The following is a 20,881-nucleotide window of genomic DNA, read 5'->3' as shown; positions in this document are numbered from 1 at the left end:
CTGCTGCGGACAGGGGCCAAGCACGCTGGGGGTGATGGGGGGCCTGGCTTGCTCTGCCCCTGTCCCCGGCAGCAGGGCCCGGGCCCCTTGACCGCCCCCTGCAACACCCGCCCCGGAACTCCCCCCGCCCCGGAGCACCGGGTCTGGCGCCGCTAGAGCCGGGCCGCCCGGCCGGAGCCGCAGCCCGCGGCTGTGAGGGAGGCGGGGGGCGTGTCCAGGCGCTGGCTCCTCCCCCAGCCTGTGCTGACCCCGCCCCCGGCAGGGGCTCGGGGCCAGAGGGGCGGGTCCTGCGGGCCGGAGTTTGCCCCGCCCCACCCCATCCAGGATCCCTGAGGAGGCGGGGCAGAGGCAGCGTTCTGGCCCCGCCCCCTCTGTGGCCGGGGCTGGCGGGGGCGGCGCTGGTGCGCCAGCTGGAGCTGCCGCCCTGCAGACTCGCTGCTCCGCGCTGAGCCGGCCGGGCTGGGCTCGGGCCGGGAAGATGGCGGCGAGCAGGAGAGTGGGCAAGGTGCGGGGGCCGGGTGTCTGGGACGAAACAGGGTGGGGGATGGGTGAGTTGGGGGCAGGGAGTGATGGGGGGTTTGCGTGAGGTGGGGGGGGACTGAGGATGATGGCGGGAGGGGGCTGGGTGCTTTGGGGGACTGGGGAGAGGCAGGGTGGGGAGATGGAGGAAGGCGGAGGAGAGGCTGGGTGAATTGGGGGGCTGGGGAGAGACCGAGTGGGGGGGCCTGGGTGAGGTGGGGGGCTGGTTGTGGGGTACAAGGTAAGTGGTGGGCACTTTGTATTACTTTCACTTTTGTTTGAGTGCTCCTGGCTAGCCAGGGGGGTGCTGGACCCACCCTAGGTCTCTGATGGCCATCCCATGGGATGGGGGCCACTCCGGGTCCCACTGTGGCTGCGAAGGCCCCCTGCAGAGAGATTAAGCCCTTCCTGTGTGTGCCCCCCGCCGCATCCTGTCACACTTGCCCCATTGCTTGTCATGTGCCTGGAGCCGGATCAAAGGTGCAGCTGTGATCCCTGTGCAAGGGGGGCGGGGGGTTGTCTCCAGCTCTGATCAGCATCCGGCTGCCCAACCCCATCCGACCGGACGGGAATAAAACCCAGATTGGAAAAACCGACTTGTAACGTATCAGAATCACGCTGGTGGGGCTGGAATGGCTGGACTGACCTACAGAAAAAAGTCAGGCCCTGGATTCTCCTTAGGTGAGGTGATGGGGGCTGGCACCCTTGGTGCCCTGGCCAGCTTAGGACAAATGCCCCACACTGGCCCTGGTGGTGCTGGCTTTATAAAAGATCCAGGCCAGATTGCTATGGATGGGAGTGTTTGGGACCAAAGCAGGGATGAAGCAGGAGGAAAGGAAGCAGTTAATTTTAGGAACAATGCCTAAAAATAAGTGCCTGGACCAGGCAGGTGCTTTCACTTTCTATTGTGGCTGCCTCGGAAAGTCCCTGGCTGGTTTCTTGGAAACCAGAGGTGCAGGGTGAGGATGGATGCTGGCTGAGCTGATGGAGTGGACTCTCTCCTCTGGAGTGACCTGATCCGGGAGACATCCCGTCTCTTGGGGGCATGGGGAGGGGAGACCTAGAGTAGGGTGAGGTGAGGGGACTGGGTAACCCAAGGGTCCCTCCTGTCCCTGGGAGTTGGGTTGCTAGCAGCAGGAGGCTCTGTTGTTTATTTGCCTTTGGGAGCAGGAAGTGAGTTTGCCCCGCCCCCCAGTTTCAGTGCATTTCTGAGAAATGTGCTTGAGCCCGGGCCAGCTGCAGAGAGGGGCAGAGCCCTGCTCAGCCCCTGGTTTCTGTGGCCCTGTTGTGGGGAGATAACGGGTGAGGGAGGGTGTTTTGCAGTGGTGCCAGTTGCAGGGGCTTTAGGGGATGAGCATTTGCTCAATGCTCCATACGCCCTGGAGCTGGGGGCCATGGCCGACCACTTTTAAGCAGAGATCCCCGTACTAAATCAATGCAGCTGCTGCCGGAGCGTCACCCTGGCTGCGGGGTCTCAGCAGTGCTCAGATTTGCCCCGGTTGCCCCTCCGTCCTGATGGGAGGGTGGCCAGGTCACGTTTCAGCAAGTGACATTACTACCTGGTGCACAGGGTCACAGTACCAGTCAGGTTTGGCCCGGCTGTCCCTCTGTCCAAAGGCTGTGGTTCCTGTTGGCTGTGGTTCCCGGCCAATGGGAGATGTGGAGTCAGCGCTGGGCGTGGAGGTAGCACGTGGCATTTCCCTGATCACCCCTGTGCCTAGGGGCCACAGGGGCATGCTTCTGGTTGCTGCGCAGAGCCAACCAGACTTTTAACCGCCTGGCAATCCTCCCCCCGCAGGGGGCACTGAGGCTCCAGGCTTCCACCCACAGCATGGAGACTTGCCGTGGGCTGGAGTTCCCCCCCCCCCCCCGAGTTAGACCCTGAGCATGCGAGCAGGATCCAGCCTGCCAAGCACCTCTGAGAGAGAATGGTAGATGTCCGACCCCTAATGTCCCATCTCCAGCTGTGGCCATCCCTGATGCTTCAAAGGAGAGAAAAAAACCTTCCAGAATACACTGAGAGAGAGGGGAAATCCCATCCTGACTCCTGCGGGTGGCTGTGGCTGAAACCCTGAAGCATCAGGAACACAGGACATAAACCAGAACTGTGCCCCAGGGCTGCTGAAGCCAGTCCTTACCATCACAAGCAGCCTTGTCATACAACTGCACTTAGACATTTACCCAGTGGAGGGGGTGACAAGTGGGAACTAGAACAGGTTCCTGGTGCGTGTGTGTGTGTGCGTGTGTGTGTGTGTGTCAGGAACTGGAATTCCGCCCCCCGAAAGATCTGAATTGGTGCCACTGGTGGTTTGGTTTGGGCTGCTACCTGGGGGTGGATGGGGCTTGCTGGGGAAGTGGGAGTCTGAGGCCTCTTGGGGTCACAATTTTAGGGAGCAGAAGGCTGGGGTCAATGGGGGGCAGCTCTGAGGTGGGGGCAACACGTGATCCCCGATGGCTCGGCTCTGTCCCACTGCAGGAGCTGGATGACTTGAAGAGGTCTGGGTCCCGCTGCTTGAAGGACATTGAGGTGGACGACACCAATGTTCTCCTGTGGAAAGGGCTCCTAGTGCCGGTGAGTGTGGGGACTGGGAGATGGGGGGGTGATGGTGTCAGAAGGGGCTGCATGCCCCAAGGGGGTCTGTGCTGGGTTCAGATGGGGGAAGCCCCCAGTTCTCCCCAAGGATCATGCTGGCTCTGTAGCTTCCTGCCCTCTTTCTCCTGCCGTATGACCAGGACAATCCTCCCTACAACAAAGGCGCTTTCCGAATCGAGATCAGCTTCCCGGCTGAGTACCCCTTCAAGCCCCCCAAGGTCACCTTCAAAACTAAGATCTACCACCCCAACGTGGATGAGAAGGGGCAAGTCTGCCTGCCAATCATCAGTGCTGAGAACTGGAAACCCGCCACCAAGACAGATCAAGGTACGTGCCCCCCTGCTGCACATACACCCCTTCAGGGAGCTAGTGGGGGTGTTGCCCAGAAGCGCTGGGCCTGTGGAGTCTGGGGGGTTACAACAAGGGTGGCAGTGACGTGGCTGCAGGGGTGAGTGAGGATGGCGGCATGCGGCAGTTTGTGTGCCAGGATCAGTGCGGGTGGGTGAGGCTGGTATCCTGTGGGGTAGGTGGCAGTGCCAGTGGGCAGCATGGGTGGGTGAGGCTGGTACCCTGTGGAGTGGCTGAGAGTGACAGGGGGCAGTATGGGTGGGTGAGGCTGGTATCCTGGGGAGTGGCTGGGGGTGCTGGGGCCAGTGTGGGGGAGCAGGCACAACCTGCCCTGCTCCGTGCTGTGCTGACCCCCTCCCTGCCCCTCTGTGCAGTGATCCAGGCTCTGATCGCGCTGGTAAACGAGCCGGAGCCGGGCCACCCGCTGCGTGCCGACCTGGCCGAGGAGTTCACCCACAACTACAAGAAGTTCCTGCGCAACGCCGAGGATCACACCCGCAAATTCAGCGAGAAGCGGCCCTGCGAGTGACCCTGCTCCTGCTCTGGCACCCTCTGCCGGCTCCTGGTGGGGAAGACTTAGTGTCCCAGGCAGGGGTGGGGCCTATGCACTTCGTGGGTGGGGCCAAGGTGGCGCCTCCCACCATCACATGCTGTCATGGCGATGCACCCCATGGAATTCTGGGGCATATGCCCCACCCCTGCCCGGACTAAGGGGGGACCCAGCACCTCACAGGAACGTGTTGTCACTTGTGGGAGCCCTTCAACCGAGAAGAGGCACTGAAGCCCTGGGGGGGTTGAAGTTGGGTATTGGGCTTTCCCCTTCCCTTCATAGATTGACTCCTTTGCTCACCCTGTCTTCACCGGGGGGCCCCCAGGCCTGCCAGGAGTGGTCGGGCCGAAGGCCACTCCCTGGGCACGGAGCTCTGTGGCATGACCCCCGTTGCCACTGTTGATCTTGTTTTGGTTTGTGGCCTGGCACTTTAAAACCTCAGCTGCAAAGACTGGAGCGGGGAGAGAGCAGCTCCTGCCCCCAGCCCATGCAGACAGGAAGTGATGGGGGTTGGGGGATGCCCCCCAGGAGCCCTGCAACTGGGCAGGTGACTGGGCGTGTGTGCGGGGGAGGGGAGGGGGTATCAGGCTGGAGGGTGATTCTGGGGTGTAATAGTGTGATGAGAAATGGTTTTTAAAATAGCCCCTCTGTTTGTCGGCGGGGGTGGGGGGGGGCGTTGTGTGTGTGTGCGTGTGTGTGTGAGACATAATTTCCTTTTTCTGGTCAATAAAAATGAACCGTGATCCCTGTGCTCCCATGTGTAGATCCCCCCTCGGATGATTTCCCAGGTAGCTGCCTTCCCTGTCCCAACGCAGTGTGGGGCCATTCCCTGGGGACCTCGGAATAGCTCTAGACTCTTCCTCTTTCCTGCTGTTCCTGCCCCAGCCACTTCCACCCTCCCCCTTTGAGGTGGGATTGGAGCAGATGCCCTGAGGATGAATCATTCTGACACTCTTCCCCCTGCTCTGGACTGGGGAAGGACTCTGGGTCCTGTCTCAGCTCCCTGAGCCAGCCTGTTCACATGGAGCCGGGTGCTGTTCCTAGCCAGCTACCCCCAGCCCTCCCTCACATTCTCCCCAGTTACCACGGGCTGGCTTGAGGGTCAAACCATGGAGTTGCCCAGCTGAGAGCTACCAAAGCCATATGTGTGACCCTATAGGGCCCCCCGGACAGCGCGGGGAGGGAGGCTGCATTCCCAGGGTACATAAAACCGAGGTCTTTGGCTGCTTGTGCCAATTAAAAATCCCACAGGCGGGTGTGTCAGAGCCCTTGCCAACTTGAGTGATCACACCCTGCCTCTCTCTCTCTCCTCCCTTGGTATGGTCCACTCCTCCACTTCCTGTCCTAACCGCAGGTCACCTCAGCACACTGACCCTGCACCTCCAGAGGCCTAGGCCAGCTCTTATGGCCCTTGAGCAGCTGCTGCCTTGTACCCTGGAGCTGGAGGAAGTGGCTGCTGTTGGTGCCGTCATCGGTCTGGACCATCCATGATCTAGAGCTAGCAAGACTTTGCCACCAGAGGGCAGCACAGAGCTATAGGGTCTGTGCTCAAGCATACAACTTCCAGGCCCTTTGCTGAGCACCCACTGCGGGATCTGGCAGGTTGGCAGAGCTGAGCCAAGGCCCAGAGCAGAAGCCTGCACTTGGACAAGGCCCTTCAGAGCTTGGAAGATCATTGGCACCAGCAGGAAGGCAGCCCAGGTTCAGTGTCACATGGAGCCGGGCAGCTGCTGTGGGGATAGCCCTGAGTATGGGGCGCTTGGTTCTAATGGACCCTGGAAGTGCCAGGAGAACCACCCCTGCTGCGGCCAGCCATAGACGTGTTCCAGGCACCCGCTGCCAGCTTGGATCCATGAGGAACGCTGGCCCCAGCCCTGTGGTGAAATGTGCTCATCTGGCGTTGGCAGGGGGCAGAGGCGACTGCCTGCTGCTGATGGGCATCGCTCCTGTCTGGACTGCAGCCGCAGCCACATCTGTTGCGCCCTGGCCGAGGAACGTGGCCGGCGTTGATAAAGCCCTCAACCAACCCGAGCTAATCACAAGAAACCGCCCAGCGTCTGCCTGAGCTTGGAGCCGTTCTGCTTTACTGGATCTGCCAGGGTCTTGCGTGCACATGTGAGTTGTGGGGAAGGGGGCAGGCAGGAGATGGCTGAGGAGAGTTACCAGCGGAGGAGATGCCACATTGGGGAAGAGCCCCAGGACAGACCTGTTGGGAGAAGGGGAGCAGGTGTTGTGGGGGTCGAATGCCTGTGAGGGGGGCTTGCTTCAGGAGCTCTGCCTTGGAGGGGTCCTTGCCAGCTACCACACACCCCAATGACGTGTTGGTTGCACCTGTTGGAAGCTTGCTCTGCCTCCCACCAGCTGGGGCAGCCTCAGCTAAGGACTCCAGGGGTTGGGAGAGCGGGCAAGGGCCAGGCCAAGGTATCCTGCCCATAGCAGGTCTGCTGAGCAGAGGGCTCTATTGCTGATCATTGGGCACAAGGCTGAACCAGGTGGGGGAGGGCTCTGTTGAAAAGAGGCCACGGGAAAGAACCTGTTATGACCCCCTCCCACCATGCCTCCTTCCCTACTTTGGGCAGGGGAGAGAAGATGCCCTTGGAGCTGTTGTGCCCTGCTGGACCCCTCACCCCATCCCAGGCCTTGTGGAAGGGACCACCACAGGGGTGGTGTTGAGCCTCTTGCACTTCTGATTCAGGAGGTTGGGGGAGGGAGGGGATAGCTCCTCCCCATCATGCTCTTGGCTTTTCTTCAAAGCAGGAAACCCCCTCCCCACTCGTGCCTATTTCTGGCCTGCCCCCATGAAGTGTTCAGAAGCAGGCTCCCAGCTCGGCCAGGCGCGGGGCTAGGCTGACAGCCCAGGATGGAGGTGTCCCATCCTGCAGGGAGAACGCACACAGCCCCACTCGTGATTTGAACAGGGCCATGGCGGTGTCCTGGTGGGGTTGGACTCTGGGCCTTGGGGAAGGTTCTGAAGGGGCCAAGGTGGGCACAGCACCCCACCCCCATACCTAGCCCAATCTGCCCCTCTGGGAGGAGGTGATGCCCGGTCACTGAGGAGCCTCTTGCTCCCATTTGAGTAGTGAGAGGGAAGATGAGGAGGATGGAACGTGTAGACCCCTGGCTGCATGAGCACTCCCGTTCCCGGCAGCACCCCCTGCTGTTCCTCACGCATGCCCCCGTGTGCCAGGCTGAATGTCTGGGCGGCCTGTCCTCACCCATGCCACCTGGCGCTCTCTCTGCTTCCCTTGCCAGCTGCTACCCATACCTCATTTCTTCTTGGTCTTCACCAGCCCCTTGTCCACCAGGCTGCGGTACAGCTCCTGGACGTAGGTGTAGATGCACTTGGAGTCCGGGACGCTCATGCGCACCATGTCCTCCACCTCCAGCAGTGGGGCGCAGTCGGCATGCTTCCTGCGGAGCGAGATGCCAGGGATCAGCACGGCAGCGCTGCCCTCGGCCAGGGCACTCGACTTGGCCCCAGGGCCCTCGGTTTGCTCTGTCCCCCCCCGGGCATGGCTGTCCCACTGGCCTCCCCTTCCTCCTATCCCAAGCCATGGCCCCTCTGCAAACCAGGCAGTGTTTGATGCCAGTGGGCATAGGGAAAGTGGCCCAGGATGTGCCTGTCGTGACGGGATGGGAGTGAAGGGAGGGGACCACGGAGCTAGTGCCCTAGAGAAGGGCTTGGTGTCCAGTCCAGGCTAGAGGGTGTGTCCCTGGGGCTGCTCCCGGGCCTGTCCCAGTAGTATCATGCCCTGGTCTGGTTGGGTTTGGCTGCGTGGCTGGGCCCGTGCTGTCAGGGTCACTGAGCTCTGGGCTCATGGAGGGGGGCGAGGGCAGAGCTCCCGGGAGCCACAGGGTGGCCAAGGTGCAGAGAGAATATTGCTAATTAGCTAACAGCCTCAATTATTGGATGCAGCACCCAGCCGGGCCTCATACATTGGTTGACATAGGGTGGGCTGCTACTACCAGGCCCACCTGGCATCACAGCACCTGCTGCTGGGGACAGTGGGGCTGGGCAGTGCAGGCTCCTCCCCCTCCCTGGTGTCACAGCACCCCTACTGGGCAACTGCAGATTCCTACTTTGCTTCTGAGCCCCATGTTGAATGTGGAGCAGAAGCCCTTCCCTGGGTGGGGCTGGCTGCCCTGGGCTTTGGGGGTGGGGTGCACTCACTCAGCAGTGGCAAAAGCCAGGGCAAAGTTCTCCCTGCGATTGGCCGGGTCGAGGGCCGTGTAGTCAAAGGCATCAGGGAAGAACTTGTGGATGAGGGCGCAGAAGGCCAAGCCACTGCTCCAGCTGGAGGAGAAGTTCTGGATGTCCACGTGCTGGCAGCCAGGCAGCAGAGCAGGGGCACAGGGAGGGAATGCCAATCAGCCCCATGAGCACTGGGTGGGCCTCCCCCCTGCAGCCTCTTTGTGGGCACTGCAGGGTCCGGGGGTGCCTGACCTCGTGGGCTGCTCACCCCTCCCATGCACTAGGAAGAGAGGCTGGGGCAGAGAGCTGGCGGCTGTGTTCTGTGGCTGTCTCCACAGTGGATGGGTGGCAGCACTGTGCCCAGCATGGCAGAGGCCTGCCTGGGGCAGGGGGGCACTCTCCTGCTGTTCCTCCTCCCCATGTTGTAGTCATCACTGGTGACCCAGGGCCTTGGGGCAGAGCTGCTCACCCGGGGATGGTAGAACCCCCCCATGCAGCACCCATTGGGCCAGCCGCCTGCCCCAATGCTTCCCAGCGGCTATCCCAGCTGCCTCCCCTTGCCATCTTTCCCCCCTGGGCCAGGTCTAGTCACCCCCATGAAGATCCAGGTGGCAGTGTGCTTGGCTGGGTGTGCCCCTGCTGAGTTATGAGCACAGCAGGCACCCTTGGGCCCCTGCCCCTTCCATCCGACATCCCTCAAACCCCACGGTCATTGCAGGAGTGGGGGAGGGAGGCCGGCTAGTGTCTACCCTCCTCTCTACTAAGGCCTGCTGTATGTCCGAGGGGAGGAGGCTGCAGGCCAGGCACCTACTCACCCTTTCCAGCGTCTCACCTCATAGCCACGCGTCTTGGCACGACACCACTCCAGCAGCATGTTCTTGATGGCATTGGCACCTCCAGTCTTCTTGATGTTGGGGGCAGAGCCGCTGGCTGCCCTGCAGGGGGGATGGAGGGGCTGGTGTCACAGAAAGAAGGGACAATGCATGGCAGTGATTGGCCAGGTCCCCTATCCCTGGGCCTTCCCTCTCTGTCCCACCAGCCCCCAGAGCCTGTGCTAGGCCAGGCGCTGAAGGGGTAAACCCTCATGGTACCCCTGGTGCCACAAGAGCTGCCACGAGTGCTTTGCCCCTAATGTCCAGTGGCAGGGAGTTCCACAGGTGACTAGTACCTCTCCCTACACCCTCTCTTGGTGTGTGGCTCTTTAATGACACTGGGCACCCCCCATTGGTTGACCGACCAGGGCCTCTCCTCCAAGCTCCACTCTTTCGTGTGTATGCTGGCCCATTCGTAGCCCCTGGCGGGAGGTTAATAGTGGATTGCGCACCCCCCAAATTTCTCCACAAGGGCCTTGCGGGACTGGGCCCTGGGTGCCAGGCGGGGTCGGGTCAGCTCCCTCCGGTCCAGCGCTGGTCTCTTTGGCTTCTCCTTGGGAGGTGCAACTCCTTCAGGTGCAGGGCTCTGCATGCTGTCCTGCTGGGCTGTCCCTTCAGTGCTGCGAAGAAATGGGGAGTGGATCAGAGAATGGGCCAGGAAGGTGAGAGGGGGCGGCTGTTCTGTGGAGGGGGGAGATCTCCCTTCCCCAGGCTGTGTGCCTCCACCTCTCTGCCTGGCACAAGGGTGTGTGTGTGTTGGGGGCTCTCCCCACCCCTGGCTGTGTGCCTCCACCTCCCTGCCTGGCAGCGGGGGGCGCTGTGCTGGGGGTAGGAGTCCCTTATCCTAGTACTGGGGGCCCCCGCGGGTGCTCTCACCTGGTGCTGCCACCAGGAGTGGCTTCTCGGCCTTGGGAGGTGCCTCCTGAAAGGAATTTATGAAGTGTTTGATGTTAAAAACAGTCACCACAGTGGGCTCACCTGGGTATCTGAGATTGGGGGGCTGTGCTGAGGGGGTGACCCTGTGTGAGTGGGAGATGGGACTGGGGAGGGCTGTGCTAGGGGCGCTGTGGGGGGCATCCCCTCTCTGTATTCTTCCCCCACCCTCATTCCCCAATTCAATTGGCCTTACCCGGTTGGGAGGCCCCAGTCTCCTTCCCAAAGACAGCGTCCCCTGTGGGGCTGGCCAGCCCCTCGTCAGGGGAGCTGGGTGCAGGCTCATCCCACGCCTCCTCCTCGCCCCCCATCTCTGGGGACAGCGGCTCCTCTGAGGTGCTCCCACCATGCCCCTGGGGGGGGGGAACAAAGCCCTTTAACAGGCCCCTGCCCCTCAAATCTCAGACCCCCGCTGCTGGCCCCGGCTCCTGTCCTCTCCCCCATGGCCTCCCCGCCCCCCCAGGTGAGATTTGAACCCACCTCCCCTGGAGGGTTACCAATGGGGCTGAGTCCCATAACCCATCCCGAGCCCTGGGGGCCGCTCCCTGCGATGGCCTGGGCATGGCATCAGGGAGGGCAAGCGAGCACCTGCAGCACCTTCCGGGCAAGCTGGCCCCCTAGGGAGGTGTGTGTGGGTTTCCCTCCTCCCTCCCATTGCCCCATCTAACCCAAAGGGACACTCACCTCTCTGGCCACGGCACCGTTGGTCCTCTCGGCTTCAGCCTCTTGCATCTCTGGCTCAGCCCCTCCAGCCCCATCCTGGGGCTCAAGCCCAGACCCACCTACTGCCTCCCTCTCCTCTGCCCCAGTCCTCTTTCCACCCTCTGCCCTCTCCTCTGCCCCAGCCCCAGAATCCCCTGCTCCCCCAGCCTCACCACCCCCCTTAGCATCTCTCCCAGAATCCCCTGCTCCCTCGGCCTCACCATCCCCCTTAGCATCTCTCCCAGAATCCCCTGCTCCCTCGGCCTCACCACCTCCCTTAGCATCTCTCCCAGAATCCCCTGCTCCCTCGGCCTCACCATCCCCCTTAGCATCACTCGCAGAAACCCCTGCTCTGGTGGCCTCTCCGCCTCCCTTAGCATCACTCCCAGAATCCCCTGGTCCCCTAGCCTCACCACTTCCCTTAGCATCTCTCCCAGCATCCTCTGCTCTGGTGACCTCACCGCCTCCCTTAGCATCACTCCCAGAATCCCTTGCTCCCCCAGCCTCACCGCTTCCCTTTGCATCGCTCCCAGAATCCCCAGCTTTGCTGGCCTCACCGCCCCCCTTAGCATCACTCTCAGAATCCCCTGCTCCCCCAGCCTGAATGTCCCCCTTAGCATTGCTCCCAGAATTCCCTGCTCTCTCCTTCTCCCCCAGCCCATCCCCACCCCGATCCACCTCCTTGGCTCCAGTTCCAGCCACCGCTTCAGCCTCCTTAGCTGTGGCCCCGGGCTCCTCTGCTGTCGGCCTGGGTGCACCTTCCTGTTCCTCCATCTCTGGAAGGAGACAAGAAGCATGTGGGTCAAATGGGGGCAGCAGGGACCTGGATTGAGGCTGTGAGAGGCCCCCAACTGGCCTGCCCAGGGATCAGCCTACCAGATCCCTCCATGGCTCTTTCTCCCCCACACCCCTGAGCCCCACCACTGCCAAGTTTGGGGGGGAGAGGGAGGGCGTAGGAGGCATCGAGTCGCGCTCTGCTGGCCGTACCATGGCATTGTGGGGCCTGCGATGGGGAGCTTACATGAACTCCAATGCAGTTCTTTTTCTTGGGGGAATGCAGCCTGGGGGAGAGATTGGGCAACCATGGTGTGGGGGGAGGGGGAACCTGAGAACACAGAGCCCCTGACATGGGGGGCAGATTGGGGAACCTTGGTGTGTGGGGGGAGGGAGAACGGGGGGCATACAGACGCCCTGGTGTGGAGGAGAGATTGGGGAAACCTGGGAGGAGAGGAAATGGGGGCACACACAGCCCCTGGTGTGGGGGAGTTGCTGCAATAGAGGGTCCCTACAATGGAGGGTTGAACCCAGGGACCTTGTAGGGGGTATGGAGGGGTGCCGGGAGCCCCTGGTTTATGCAATGAGCTTGGCCAACACCAGCGATTGTGTGACTATGCAATAAATACTGTAGGACCTACTTAAACCCAGGAGAGCTGGAGAGGCAGCCAGGGAGAGGACCTTTGGGGCTGGCTGTGCTGTCAACCCTTTCAAGTGGAATAGGAGGCTAGGCTGAATGCTGGCCCTTTAAAGCAAGGTGCCCCACCCCTAGTACACAGTCCTCAGGGGCTGGAACAGGCCTCTGACTCAGGCACCAAACCTGCAGCAGGGGGAGGGCACTTTGGGTAGGGGGCAGGTGACCCTCTCCTCAGCGGCTAAATATACCCCTGACATTTATCGCTCTGCCAGACCCAGGGAATGGGGTATTCATCAACCGTGGCCCTGCCACCCCCCCTGTGGTAAACTGCCTGCAGCTCCAGACTTCCACTCCACCTCTGCCAGTGCCCCTTTATAGCGACCTGCCACCCCTGCTAGCCCGGCCCTGGGCTCCCCCCAGCTCTGCCAGTGCCTCTCTATAGCGACCTGCCACCCCCTGCTAGCCCGGCCCTGGGCTCCCCCCAGCTCTGCCAGTGTCCCTCAATCCCAACCTGCAGCCCCTGTTATTCCAGGCCTGGGCTCCCATGAGCTGCCTTTGATTCAGATGGTCTCCCCTAGTGCCTGAGAGAGGAAAGGGGGTTGAGGTGATTCCAGGGGCTCCCCCAGTGCCTGAGAGAGGAAAGGGGGTTGGGGCGATTCCAGGGGCTCCCCCAGTGCCTCAGAGCGGAAAGGGGACTGGGGTGATTCCGGGGACTCCTCCAGTGCCTGAGAGAGGAAAGGGGGTTGGGGTGATTCCAAAGGCTCCCTCAGTGCCTGAGAGAGGAAAGGGGGTTGGGGTGATTCCAAAGGCTCCCTCAGTGCCTGAGAGAGGAAAGGGGGTTGGGGTGATTCTGGGGGATCCTGAGCCAGAGGCAATGAGCAGTGGACCCTCTCTGCACCCTGAGCCCCATAAGCCAGGGCAGGGGGTGTCTCCAGCCTGACCAAGCTCCCTCTATCGGAGGGGTTCATTCAATGCCCCACTTCCCGCCCCCTCCAGCTCTGGGCCCTCCCTGGAGTAGGGGTGCTGGCCAGGGATGCACCCACCTGCTGGCTGCTCCACGGGGCAGGCTGGTTCTGGGCTCAATCCTCCTCTGTCCCGCTCTTTGTGTCACCACCCTTGGCACATCCCCCATCCCAGGGCAGTGCAGCCTATTTTTACCAGGAGAGGAACAGGTGCCACTTTCATTCACACTCCTCCACTCTGCTAGCTTCCCTGGTCCTCTGGGGAGGCGGGGGTAGGGGGACCTCCACTCTCCCAGGGTCACATGGATGAGACCCCCTGGGACGAGCCTGGGGGGCTAAGGGGGGACCTCACCAGGCAGGAAGTGCAGCCACTAAACCTGGCAGGGGACCCTTGTGCTGAGAGGTAGCAAATGGGGAGTGAAGCAAAAGGACAAACAGCCACAGGGGATCCCACCCTGACAACACCTGGAGCTCTTCCCTTCCCCACCTCAGGGTACTGGCTCCGCTCCAGGGGACACCAGCCATCCACCTCGGCACCCCGGGGCTGGAGCTAACAGAGCCATGGGGAGTGCAAGGGGGACCACAGGGCCTCTCCTCTCTGTACTGCTAGGGGTGCCCAAACACTGGGCAGGGGTGCCCTCCTGAGCCCGTGAGATGCAGGCGCTTGGCTGCTGGAGCATCAGGGATTTGGGGGTTGCTCCCCACTGCCCAGGCAACCAATCAGGAAGGAGACTGCCCCCCCATCCTCGTGAATGTCTCTGTGGACCATCCAGGCCACTCGATGTAGTACAACTGGTCTGTCCCCAGTGCAGCTCTGGGGCCTGGCACGTCAACCCAGCCAGACGCTGGGGCGCTAGGCAGTCATGTGGGCATCATCCATGCGGCAGAAGGAAAAGACGGGGTAGATTCCACCTACTCCAGGCCCCTGGGTGGCTCCCCTGAAGCCATTCCCTGTCTCTTTTGGCCTCTCAGGCTCAACTGTGTCGCTGCCTCCCTTCTAAAGACAAAAGCTCCGTGCTCTTGCGGGTAGAGCCAGGAACTGGGAGTCAGGAGAACTGGGTTCTGTCCTGATTCTGAGCTTGGGCAAGTCCCTGCCTCGTTCTGTGCCTCAATTTCCCGGTGTGTACTATGGTGGTGGGGTGTGACAAACCGGGCATGCACACTGCCTAGGACGAGCTGCCTGGCTCTGTTTAGCAGGAGGCTCAGACCATCACTGGCTCAGAGGCAGATGCCCCTTTCCACATAAAATTGGCAGCAGCAGAGACAGGCACCGCCACAGGGACATTCAGCCCAGGGCGTTTGTAGGTGGCGGGCAGGTGGTAAGACTGGCAGCCAGGGTAGGGCCCGTTCTTGTGATGTATTTGGGGGGGGGCGATTGGGCAAGGCCTGCTCCAGCCCCGCTGGCTGTGGGGTCAGCCCCACACTGCAGTGCCGCGGCTTCTCTCAGGGGCCCATTGTGGGAGGTGCTGCTTGGGAGAAAGTGTCTGGTGGTGCCCAGCATAATGGTACTGGCTGTGTCTGGGCTCTGGCAGCTCTGTTCCTGCTCCAGGTACAGGGGACTCTGGGGGCATACCGCAAATAACAGCACAGCCCCACTGTCTGCTGGCTCCCACTGTGATCACCCCCTGATCCCCCCCACAGCCCTTGTTGCCCCACTGTCTGACAGTCCTCACGACGAACCCCCCACAGCCCTTATTACCCCACAGCCTGACAGCCCTCACAATGAACTCCCCACTCCCACAGCCCTTGTCACCCCACTGTGATCACCCCAACCCTCCCCCCCCTCCAGCTGCTCCCATCCCCGCTGTCCCCGAAGCCCTGCAGGCTCCCTGCCTGAGGGGGGCTGCCCCAGGGGGCCTCTCTCCTTCCCCTACACCCTCTCCTCCTCCCGTGGGGGAACCTAGCCCTGCAGCTATTCTAGGCCAGGGGTTCTCAAACTGGGGATTGTGACCCCTCAGGGGTGCACAAGGTTATTACGGGGGGGGGGATGGGGACGCGAGCTGTCAGCCCCCAAACCCGCTTTGCCTCCAGCATTTGTAAGAGTGTTAAATACAAAACAGGTGTTTTCAGTTTGCAAGGGGCGTCGCACTCCTTGGCTCGCTGGGTGAAAGGGGGCCACCCCCACAGAGGTGTGAGACACACTGTGCTAGGCTCATTAGACACCCGAGCTTCTCTAGCAACAGCTAGATCTCTATGGTTACAAGGCCACGCCCATCAACCCGTCTGTTCTAGCCTGGGTCCTTCTCCAGCTCTATGGTCTAATTGGGTGCCCCGCCTTCCTCGGGAGTCAGCTCCTCTCCGCTCTAGCTCCAGTCCCGGCACCTCTCTATGGTTTGGAACCGGCCCCGCTAGTCTCCTGCCTGTTTCCTCCCGCTCTCTGGGGGAGCTGAGTCCGCCACATGCCGGAAGTGGGTCTCCCTCTCCGACTCTATGGTACCTTGGAGGAGAGAGGGGCCCATCATGCCGGCAGTGCCTGTTCCCCACGTGTTTCCGGTTGGCGGCAGGGCCGGGGGGAGTCGCGTTACATCCAGGAGGAAGGGGCCGGCCTGGGCCTGACCTTGCGGGGGAGGGAGGCTGTTGACCCCTGACCGCTGGGCTCAGTGATCCCCCGAGGAGCGCGGCGGTGAGGGGTCCCCGCACAGGGCCGGGGGGGGGGGGTTCAGCTCTGAGGCGTGGGACGTGCCCCCCCCCCCCCCGTGCATTGGCTGGGGTCGGTTGGCCAGGCTCGGCGGTGGCGTCCCCTCGGGAGTGTGTAGGGTGCCGGACTGGGTGGGAGGCTGCCCTGGGTGGTGGTGGTAGGGGCTAGGGGCTGCCCTGGGAAGTGGAGTTGCCGCCCTAGGGGGGTGGGGAACTGCACTGGGGGGTGGGAGTGATGGTAGGGGCTAGGGGCTGCCCTGAGGGGGGTGGGGGGAACTGCACTGGGGGGTGGGGGCTGCCCTGGGAAGTGGAGTTGCCGCCCTAGGGGGGTGGGGAACTGCACTGGGGGGTGGGAGTGATGGTAGGGGCTAGGGGCTGCCCTGAGGGGGGTGGGGGGAACTGCACTGGGGGGTGGGGGCTGCCCTGTGGAGTGGCGTTGCTGCCCTGGCTGGTGGTGGTAGGGGCTAGGGGCTGCCCTGGGAAGTGGAGTTGCCGCCCTAGGGGGGTGGGGAACTGCACTGGGGGGTGGGGGCTGCCCTGTGGAGTGGCGTTGCTGCCCTAGGGGTGTGGGGGGAACTGCACTGGGGGGAGGGTGGCTATAGGGGCTAGTGGCTGCCCGGGGGGGGGAACTGCACTGGGGGGTGGGGGCTGCCCTGTGGAGTGGCGTTGCTGCCCTGGGTGGTGGTGGTAGGGGCTAGGGGCTGCCCTGGGAAGTGGAGTTGCCGCCCTAGGGGGGTGGGGAACTGCACTGGGGGGTGGGGGCTGCCCTGTGGAGTGGCGTTGCTGCCCTAGGGGTGTGGGGGGAACTGCACTGGGGGGAGGGTGGTGGTAGGGGCTAGGGGCTGCCCTGGGGGGTTGGGGGACTGCACTGGGGGGTGGGAGTTGCAGCTCTCACAGGCTCTGTATGTTTCCAGGAGCAAGTCGTGACCTCCCGCCCCAAACACTAGGGACCCGGCGCTGACTTGCTATGCGATGGATCCGCTCAGGGCTCAGCAGTTGGCAGCCGAGCTGGAGGTGGAGATGATGGCTGACATGTACAACAGGTAATGACCCCATCATGGCTGCTCCTTGTCAAGGGCAGGGTTCCAGCCCCCCAGAGTGAGGCTTGCTGGGGTGTCATAGGTTTGAAAGCCAGCAGGGACTATTGTCTTCATCTAAATTGGAAGGAGTCTGGTGGCACCGTAAAGACTAACAGATTTATTTGGGCATAAGCTTTCGTGGGTAAAAGACTCACTTCTTCAGATGCAAATTGGAGATAGTCCAAGGAAGAGCCCCAAGAATAATTAAAATATGCCTCCTAGTGAGAGACTCCAGGAACTCCTATTTAGCATAACCAAGAGAAGGTTAAGTGATGACTTGGTAAGTACCTATGTGGGAAAAAGACATTCAATAATGGGGTGTTCAGTCTAGCAGAGAAAGGTCTAACATGATCCAGTGCCTGGAAGTTGAAGCTGGATAAATTTAGACTGGAAATAAGGCGTTAGATTCTAATGGTGAGAGTAATTAACCGTTGGAACAACTTACCAAGAGTCGTAGTGTATTCTCCATCGGTGATGAGTTTTAAATCAAGATGGGGTGTGGGTCACGATGAAGGGAACTGGCGGGCTGTGGGCGTGCTGGAGTTGAGGACTGGAACATCAAAGGGCCATGAGTTGGGATTGAGTAGAATTGGCAGAGCCCAGAACTGCAGTAGCCGGGGCTCTGGATTGGGATTCAGGGGCACTGTCAGAACTGCGGGCAGGGTGTGGAGGGAACTCAGGGCTGGGATAGTAGTGGGGTCTGTGGGGAAGAGGCAGGACTGGGGTCACAGGGGCATCTGTGTATTCTTATGCTCTCCCCTTCTGTGGCCCAGGATGACCAACGCCTGTCACCGGAAGTGCGTCCCTCCCCACTACAAGGAGGCAGAGCTCTCGAAGGGGGAGTCTGTGTGCCTGGACCGTTGCGTCTCTAAGTACCTGGACATCCACGAGCGCATGGGCAAGAAACTGACAGAACTTTCCATGCAGGACGAGGAGCTGATGAAGAGAATGCAGCAGGGGGCGGGGCCAGTGTAGGGATTTCCTCTTGAACATGGACGACTGGCCCAGTGGCCCCACCATTGCCTTCCGGACTCAACCCTGTGCCCCGTCAATAAAACCTCTGCAGTTGTGTATGAGCCAGGTCTTTGCCTGCAAAGACATTTCAGAGAGCTTGGGCTGGGATACACCAATGGGATGTTCCATTTCCCCCTCCCACTCCTGCCTTGCTCCATCCTTGCATGGATAGGATCCCAGTTCTGCCCTGTCCAGCTGACCTTCCCATTTAGCAGGCCAGTCTAAGTCCTTTTACCGTGTCATGGGAGGAAAGGGTTAATCGAAGTCAGTTCCTGCATGGGGAGCAGTTCTGCAGGAGGCCAGGTTGGATTCTGGCTGCTTTTTCTTCTGCCAGTACCCCAGTGGAGCTCTAAGGGGCGCTGTGCTGCTGGGGCAAGGGTATATTTTCCTGGTGCACTGTAAAGCTCAGGTTCTCTTCTGCTGGGCACGCTAAATTCCCTTGGCACTTTCACTGGGATCGGTGTGTGACTGGCAGGGTCCTGATCAAGTCTGGATAACTTCCCTTCCCCTCCAGGTATCCTTTCACTTCCTGTCCCAAACTCCTAGTGGAGGGATGTCGCTCTTCCTCTTTAATCACCTCCCACCCCAGAGGTGGCTGCAGATCCATGCGTGTCTGTGTGAAGAGCTTGTCTCTTATTTCAATCAACTCATCCTGGCAAGCACAGGTGGCTGATGGTGCATTGTGTGCCCACCAGGGGGCATGCTGCTCCCTGCAGAGCATGCGGCCCTTAACCCCTCCGACTCTAGTACATGTTTGACAATCCAGGATCTTAATTGAGTTGTTTCCCTGCCTTTGTCTCACTCAGAGTGCTGACCGCAGGTTAATTACGTGGCAGCTTTGTTGTGCCAGAGGCTGAATTCTCCCATCCCAGCTACTTAGAGATCAGAACTGGATTAAAAGGCACCAGCTGGGAGTTATTTTTAATTCGCCTGACTTGAGGTTTTGTTCATCTTGGTTGGGTGGTGGCCTCTCTGGTGGGGGAAATGCTAGAATAATGAGCTGTAATAATGAGGAGTCGGAGATTATAAAACCAGAAGGGACCATTGTGCTTATCTAGTCTGATCTCCTATGTAACACAGGCCTGGGGACTTCCTTGAATTAATTCCTGGTTGAACTAGTGGATCTGTTAGAAAAACATCCCACCTTGATTGAAGAATTGTCAGTGATGGAGAATCTGCTGCATCCCTTGGTAGATTGTTCACATTTTGTGCTTTGTTTCCAGTCTGAATTTGTCTAGCTTCAACTTCCAGCCACTGCACTGTGTCAGATCGTTGGCTGCGAGGTTTTGGTAACCCTTGTGTGCTGGGGGCTTCCCAGATGTTCAGGAAGGGAAGTCCCTGCCCTACTTTGATCACGGGCTGCAGACAGACACACACACCTGGGATGGGGGAACAGCCAGACAAACCAGGCATTCGTAGTGGCAGCAGAAGCAGCCTTGTTTGCACACACCTCTTTTGCCCCTTTGCGCTGGGCACTGGGTCAGGCATGGAGCTGGAGTGGGGCGGGAGCAGAGATGGGGACAGGGCAGGGCCCTCCCTCACTGCCCCCTGTGGGGGCTGGCCTAGCCTGCTGTGCCCCCCCCAAATGTCTAGGGGCCACGTCCCCCAGTTTAGGGATCTGTGCTGTAGAGGAAGGGGGCTAAGCTGTACCGTTGTAAGGCACCTCTCCATTCTGAGGGTGGCGCTGGTCTAACAACCATGCGGCTGTGGTTATTCTATCCCGGAATGTGTAGGAGCCGGCCCAGGAGGGCAGTAGCCATAGGGAGGGACAGGGAAGGAGGCATGATGGAAGTGATGCCAACGGCTGGCAATTTGGGGGCAGGGGAGCAGCATGATGGTGGAGGCAGAGATCCTAGATTCCCAGGCCAGTGGTGTGATCAGCGAGTGTGACCTGGCTAGCCCAGGCCAGAGCTGAACCCCAGGGCTGCCTGTGGGGTGGAGCCAGAGCGGAGTGTTCAGAGAGAGAGAGAGATGCCCCCTCTTCCTTCAGGGGCTCAGAGTGATGGGGAATCTGCCCCGTGCCTAGGTGGGCCTCAAGGGTTTATGGCCTAAAATGATCCCGTTATTTCCAGTCTCATTTGCTCCTGCTTCAGGCCATTGGAATTAGATCCAGGAGGGAGGAGAGCAGGGCTTCGAAGCTGCGGTGATGGAGAGGGGAGCCCAAAGGAGTCTACTTTGGAGGGTGGGGGGCAGTGTGTGTTTGTGTGGAGGGAGTAGGGAACACAGGTCCAGGCCCCAGCAGGAGTGGGTGACTGGGGGAGCCAGGCCTAGTAATGGGGACAGTCTTTGAGTTTCCCTGGTGCATTGGGGACGCTGTGCCCCAAGGTGATTTCATACAGATCCTGAGAGGGGGTAGGAGGACTAACTGGCCCCAGTGCCGTGGGCTCTGGGGAGAAGTGGTCTCCCAGCACAGGTGAGACAGTGCCATCTGGGGGCTGGGCACCTTGCCAGATACTTTATGCCACCTGTGGGCCATTCCTGCTTGAGCCCAGCCATCAGCTGAGGCTACAGGGCAGGAGTTTTCCACTCACAGTGTTCCCCAGCCCCTCCACAAACCTCACCGCAGCATTTAATCCTCTGGCATCCAGTGGCAGGGAGTTCCACAAGCTCTCTTGGGGAAGGACAGCTGCCTGTTTCCATGCAGTTAATACCCGAGTGTCTCTGGTCAGAGGACTGGGGAACCGACCCCCTATAGCCCTTAAACACTGTGACGTTCCCCTCTGGTGTCATCTGGACTGGTGATCTGCTAGGTCACCCCAATCCTTGACTCTGGGCGCCAGCCTTACCCTGCTCTGCTGTGAGAACCCCCGCTCCTGGGCGGTTCGTGCACAGCCTCTGGCATGTAGAGTGCTCCTTAGATTGCACAACGGAATGACATGAGCCAATATCTCCGGTCCCAGACACAACCCTAGGAACCTGCAGTGTCCAGTTATGCCCACTGGACGCTGTGAGCTTATATGAGTTTGCCAATTTAATAAAGAAATTGATATGTACCAGGCTTGTTATCCCAAGGGAATCTCTGACATGCTTCAAACCAAACGCCCTGTGTCAGGTAGAATAAACAAAACA

The 20,881-nt window shown here is 60.6% G+C and overlaps 3 protein-coding genes across 6 annotated transcripts; 2 read left to right on the top strand and 1 right to left on the bottom strand.

Annotated features, from left to right (window-relative positions):
• The first annotated feature begins 399 nt into the window (after nt 1-399).
• On the top strand, nt 400-4,631 carry UBE2L6 (ubiquitin conjugating enzyme E2 L6). The gene is made up of 4 exons (XM_030561865.1): nt 400-505; nt 2,996-3,091; nt 3,253-3,439; nt 3,835-4,631. Exons 1-4 carry the CDS (start codon nt 479-481, stop codon nt 3,987-3,989), a joined length of 465 nt encoding a protein of 154 aa, XP_030417725.1. The 5' UTR covers nt 400-478; the 3' UTR covers nt 3,990-4,631.
• A 1,435-nt stretch (nt 4,632-6,066) lies between these two features.
• On the bottom strand, nt 6,067-15,053 carry SMTNL1 (smoothelin like 1). 3 transcript variants are annotated; one of them, XM_030561864.1, is made up of 10 exons: nt 13,164-15,053; nt 11,055-11,485; nt 10,692-11,006; nt 10,204-10,360; nt 9,951-9,996; nt 9,527-9,694; nt 9,035-9,137; nt 8,182-8,333; nt 7,276-7,421; nt 6,067-6,216 (listed from the first exon to the last, which is right to left on the bottom strand). In XM_030561864.1, exons 2-9 carry the CDS (start codon nt 11,481-11,483, stop codon nt 7,277-7,279), a joined length of 1,515 nt encoding a protein of 504 aa, XP_030417724.1. In that variant the 5' UTR covers nt 11,484-11,485; nt 13,164-15,053; the 3' UTR covers nt 6,067-6,216; nt 7,276. The 3 variants fall into 3 exon arrangements, with proteins under 3 accessions (XP_030417724.1, XP_030417723.1, XP_030417722.1); XM_030561863.1 differs by having other exon boundaries at nt 10,692-11,107; nt 11,156-11,485; XM_030561862.1 differs by having other exon boundaries at nt 10,692-11,485; nt 13,164-15,052.
• A 160-nt stretch (nt 15,054-15,213) lies between these two features.
• TIMM10 (translocase of inner mitochondrial membrane 10) lies at nt 15,214-17,874 on the top strand. 2 transcript variants are annotated; one of them, XM_030561866.1, is made up of 3 exons: nt 15,214-15,705; nt 16,634-16,762; nt 17,572-17,874. In XM_030561866.1, the coding sequence occupies exons 2-3, from the start codon at nt 16,692-16,694 to the stop codon at nt 17,771-17,773; spliced, it is 273 nt and encodes a 90-aa protein (XP_030417726.1). In that variant the 5' UTR covers nt 15,214-15,705; nt 16,634-16,691; the 3' UTR covers nt 17,774-17,874. The 2 variants fall into 2 exon arrangements, with proteins under 2 accessions (XP_030417726.1, XP_030417727.1); XM_030561867.1 differs by lacking the exon at nt 15,214-15,705 and adding an exon at nt 15,764-15,792.
• The last annotated feature ends 3,007 nt before the right edge of the window (nt 17,875-20,881 follow it).

The sequence above is a fragment of the Gopherus evgoodei genome, chromosome 4, assembly GCF_007399415.2.
Source record: "Gopherus evgoodei ecotype Sinaloan lineage chromosome 4, rGopEvg1_v1.p, whole genome shotgun sequence".
Classification (NCBI taxonomy): Eukaryota; Metazoa; Chordata; order Testudines; family Testudinidae; genus Gopherus; species Gopherus evgoodei.
The sequence above is the reverse complement of the archived record's forward strand: the minus strand, read 5'-3'. Positions and strand labels throughout refer to the sequence as shown.

Excerpts from the sequence above, each read along its gene's own strand:
- UBE2L6 (XM_030561865.1), top strand. The coding sequence starts at position 479 with ATGGCGGCGAGCAGGAGAGTGGGCAAG. Across the intron at positions 506-2,995 it reads CGAGCAGGAGAGTGGGCAAG|GAGCTGGATGACTTGAAGAG; the intron begins GTGCGGGGGCCG and ends GTCCCACTGCAG. Across the intron at positions 3,092-3,252 it reads GGAAAGGGCTCCTAGTGCCG|GACAATCCTCCCTACAACAA; the intron begins GTGAGTGTGGGG and ends CCGTATGACCAG.
- SMTNL1 (XM_030561862.1), bottom strand. The coding sequence starts at position 11,483 with ATGGAGGAACAGGAAGGTGCACCCAGGCCGACAGCAGAGGAGCCCGGG. Across the intron at positions 9,997-10,203 it reads GACTGGGGCCTCCCAACCGG|GAGGCACCTCCCAAGGCCGA; the intron begins GTAAGGCCAATT and ends AATTCCTTTCAG. Across the intron at positions 9,138-9,526 it reads CTTGTGGAGAAATTTGGGGG|GGCAGCCAGCGGCTCTGCCC; the intron begins GTGCGCAATCCA and ends TCCCCCCTGCAG.
- TIMM10 (XM_030561866.1), top strand. The coding sequence starts at position 16,692 with ATGGATCCGCTCAGGGCTCAGCAGTTGGCAGCCGAGCTGGAGGTGGAG. Across the intron at positions 16,763-17,571 it reads ATGGCTGACATGTACAACAG|GATGACCAACGCCTGTCACC; the intron begins GTAATGACCCCA and ends TCTGTGGCCCAG.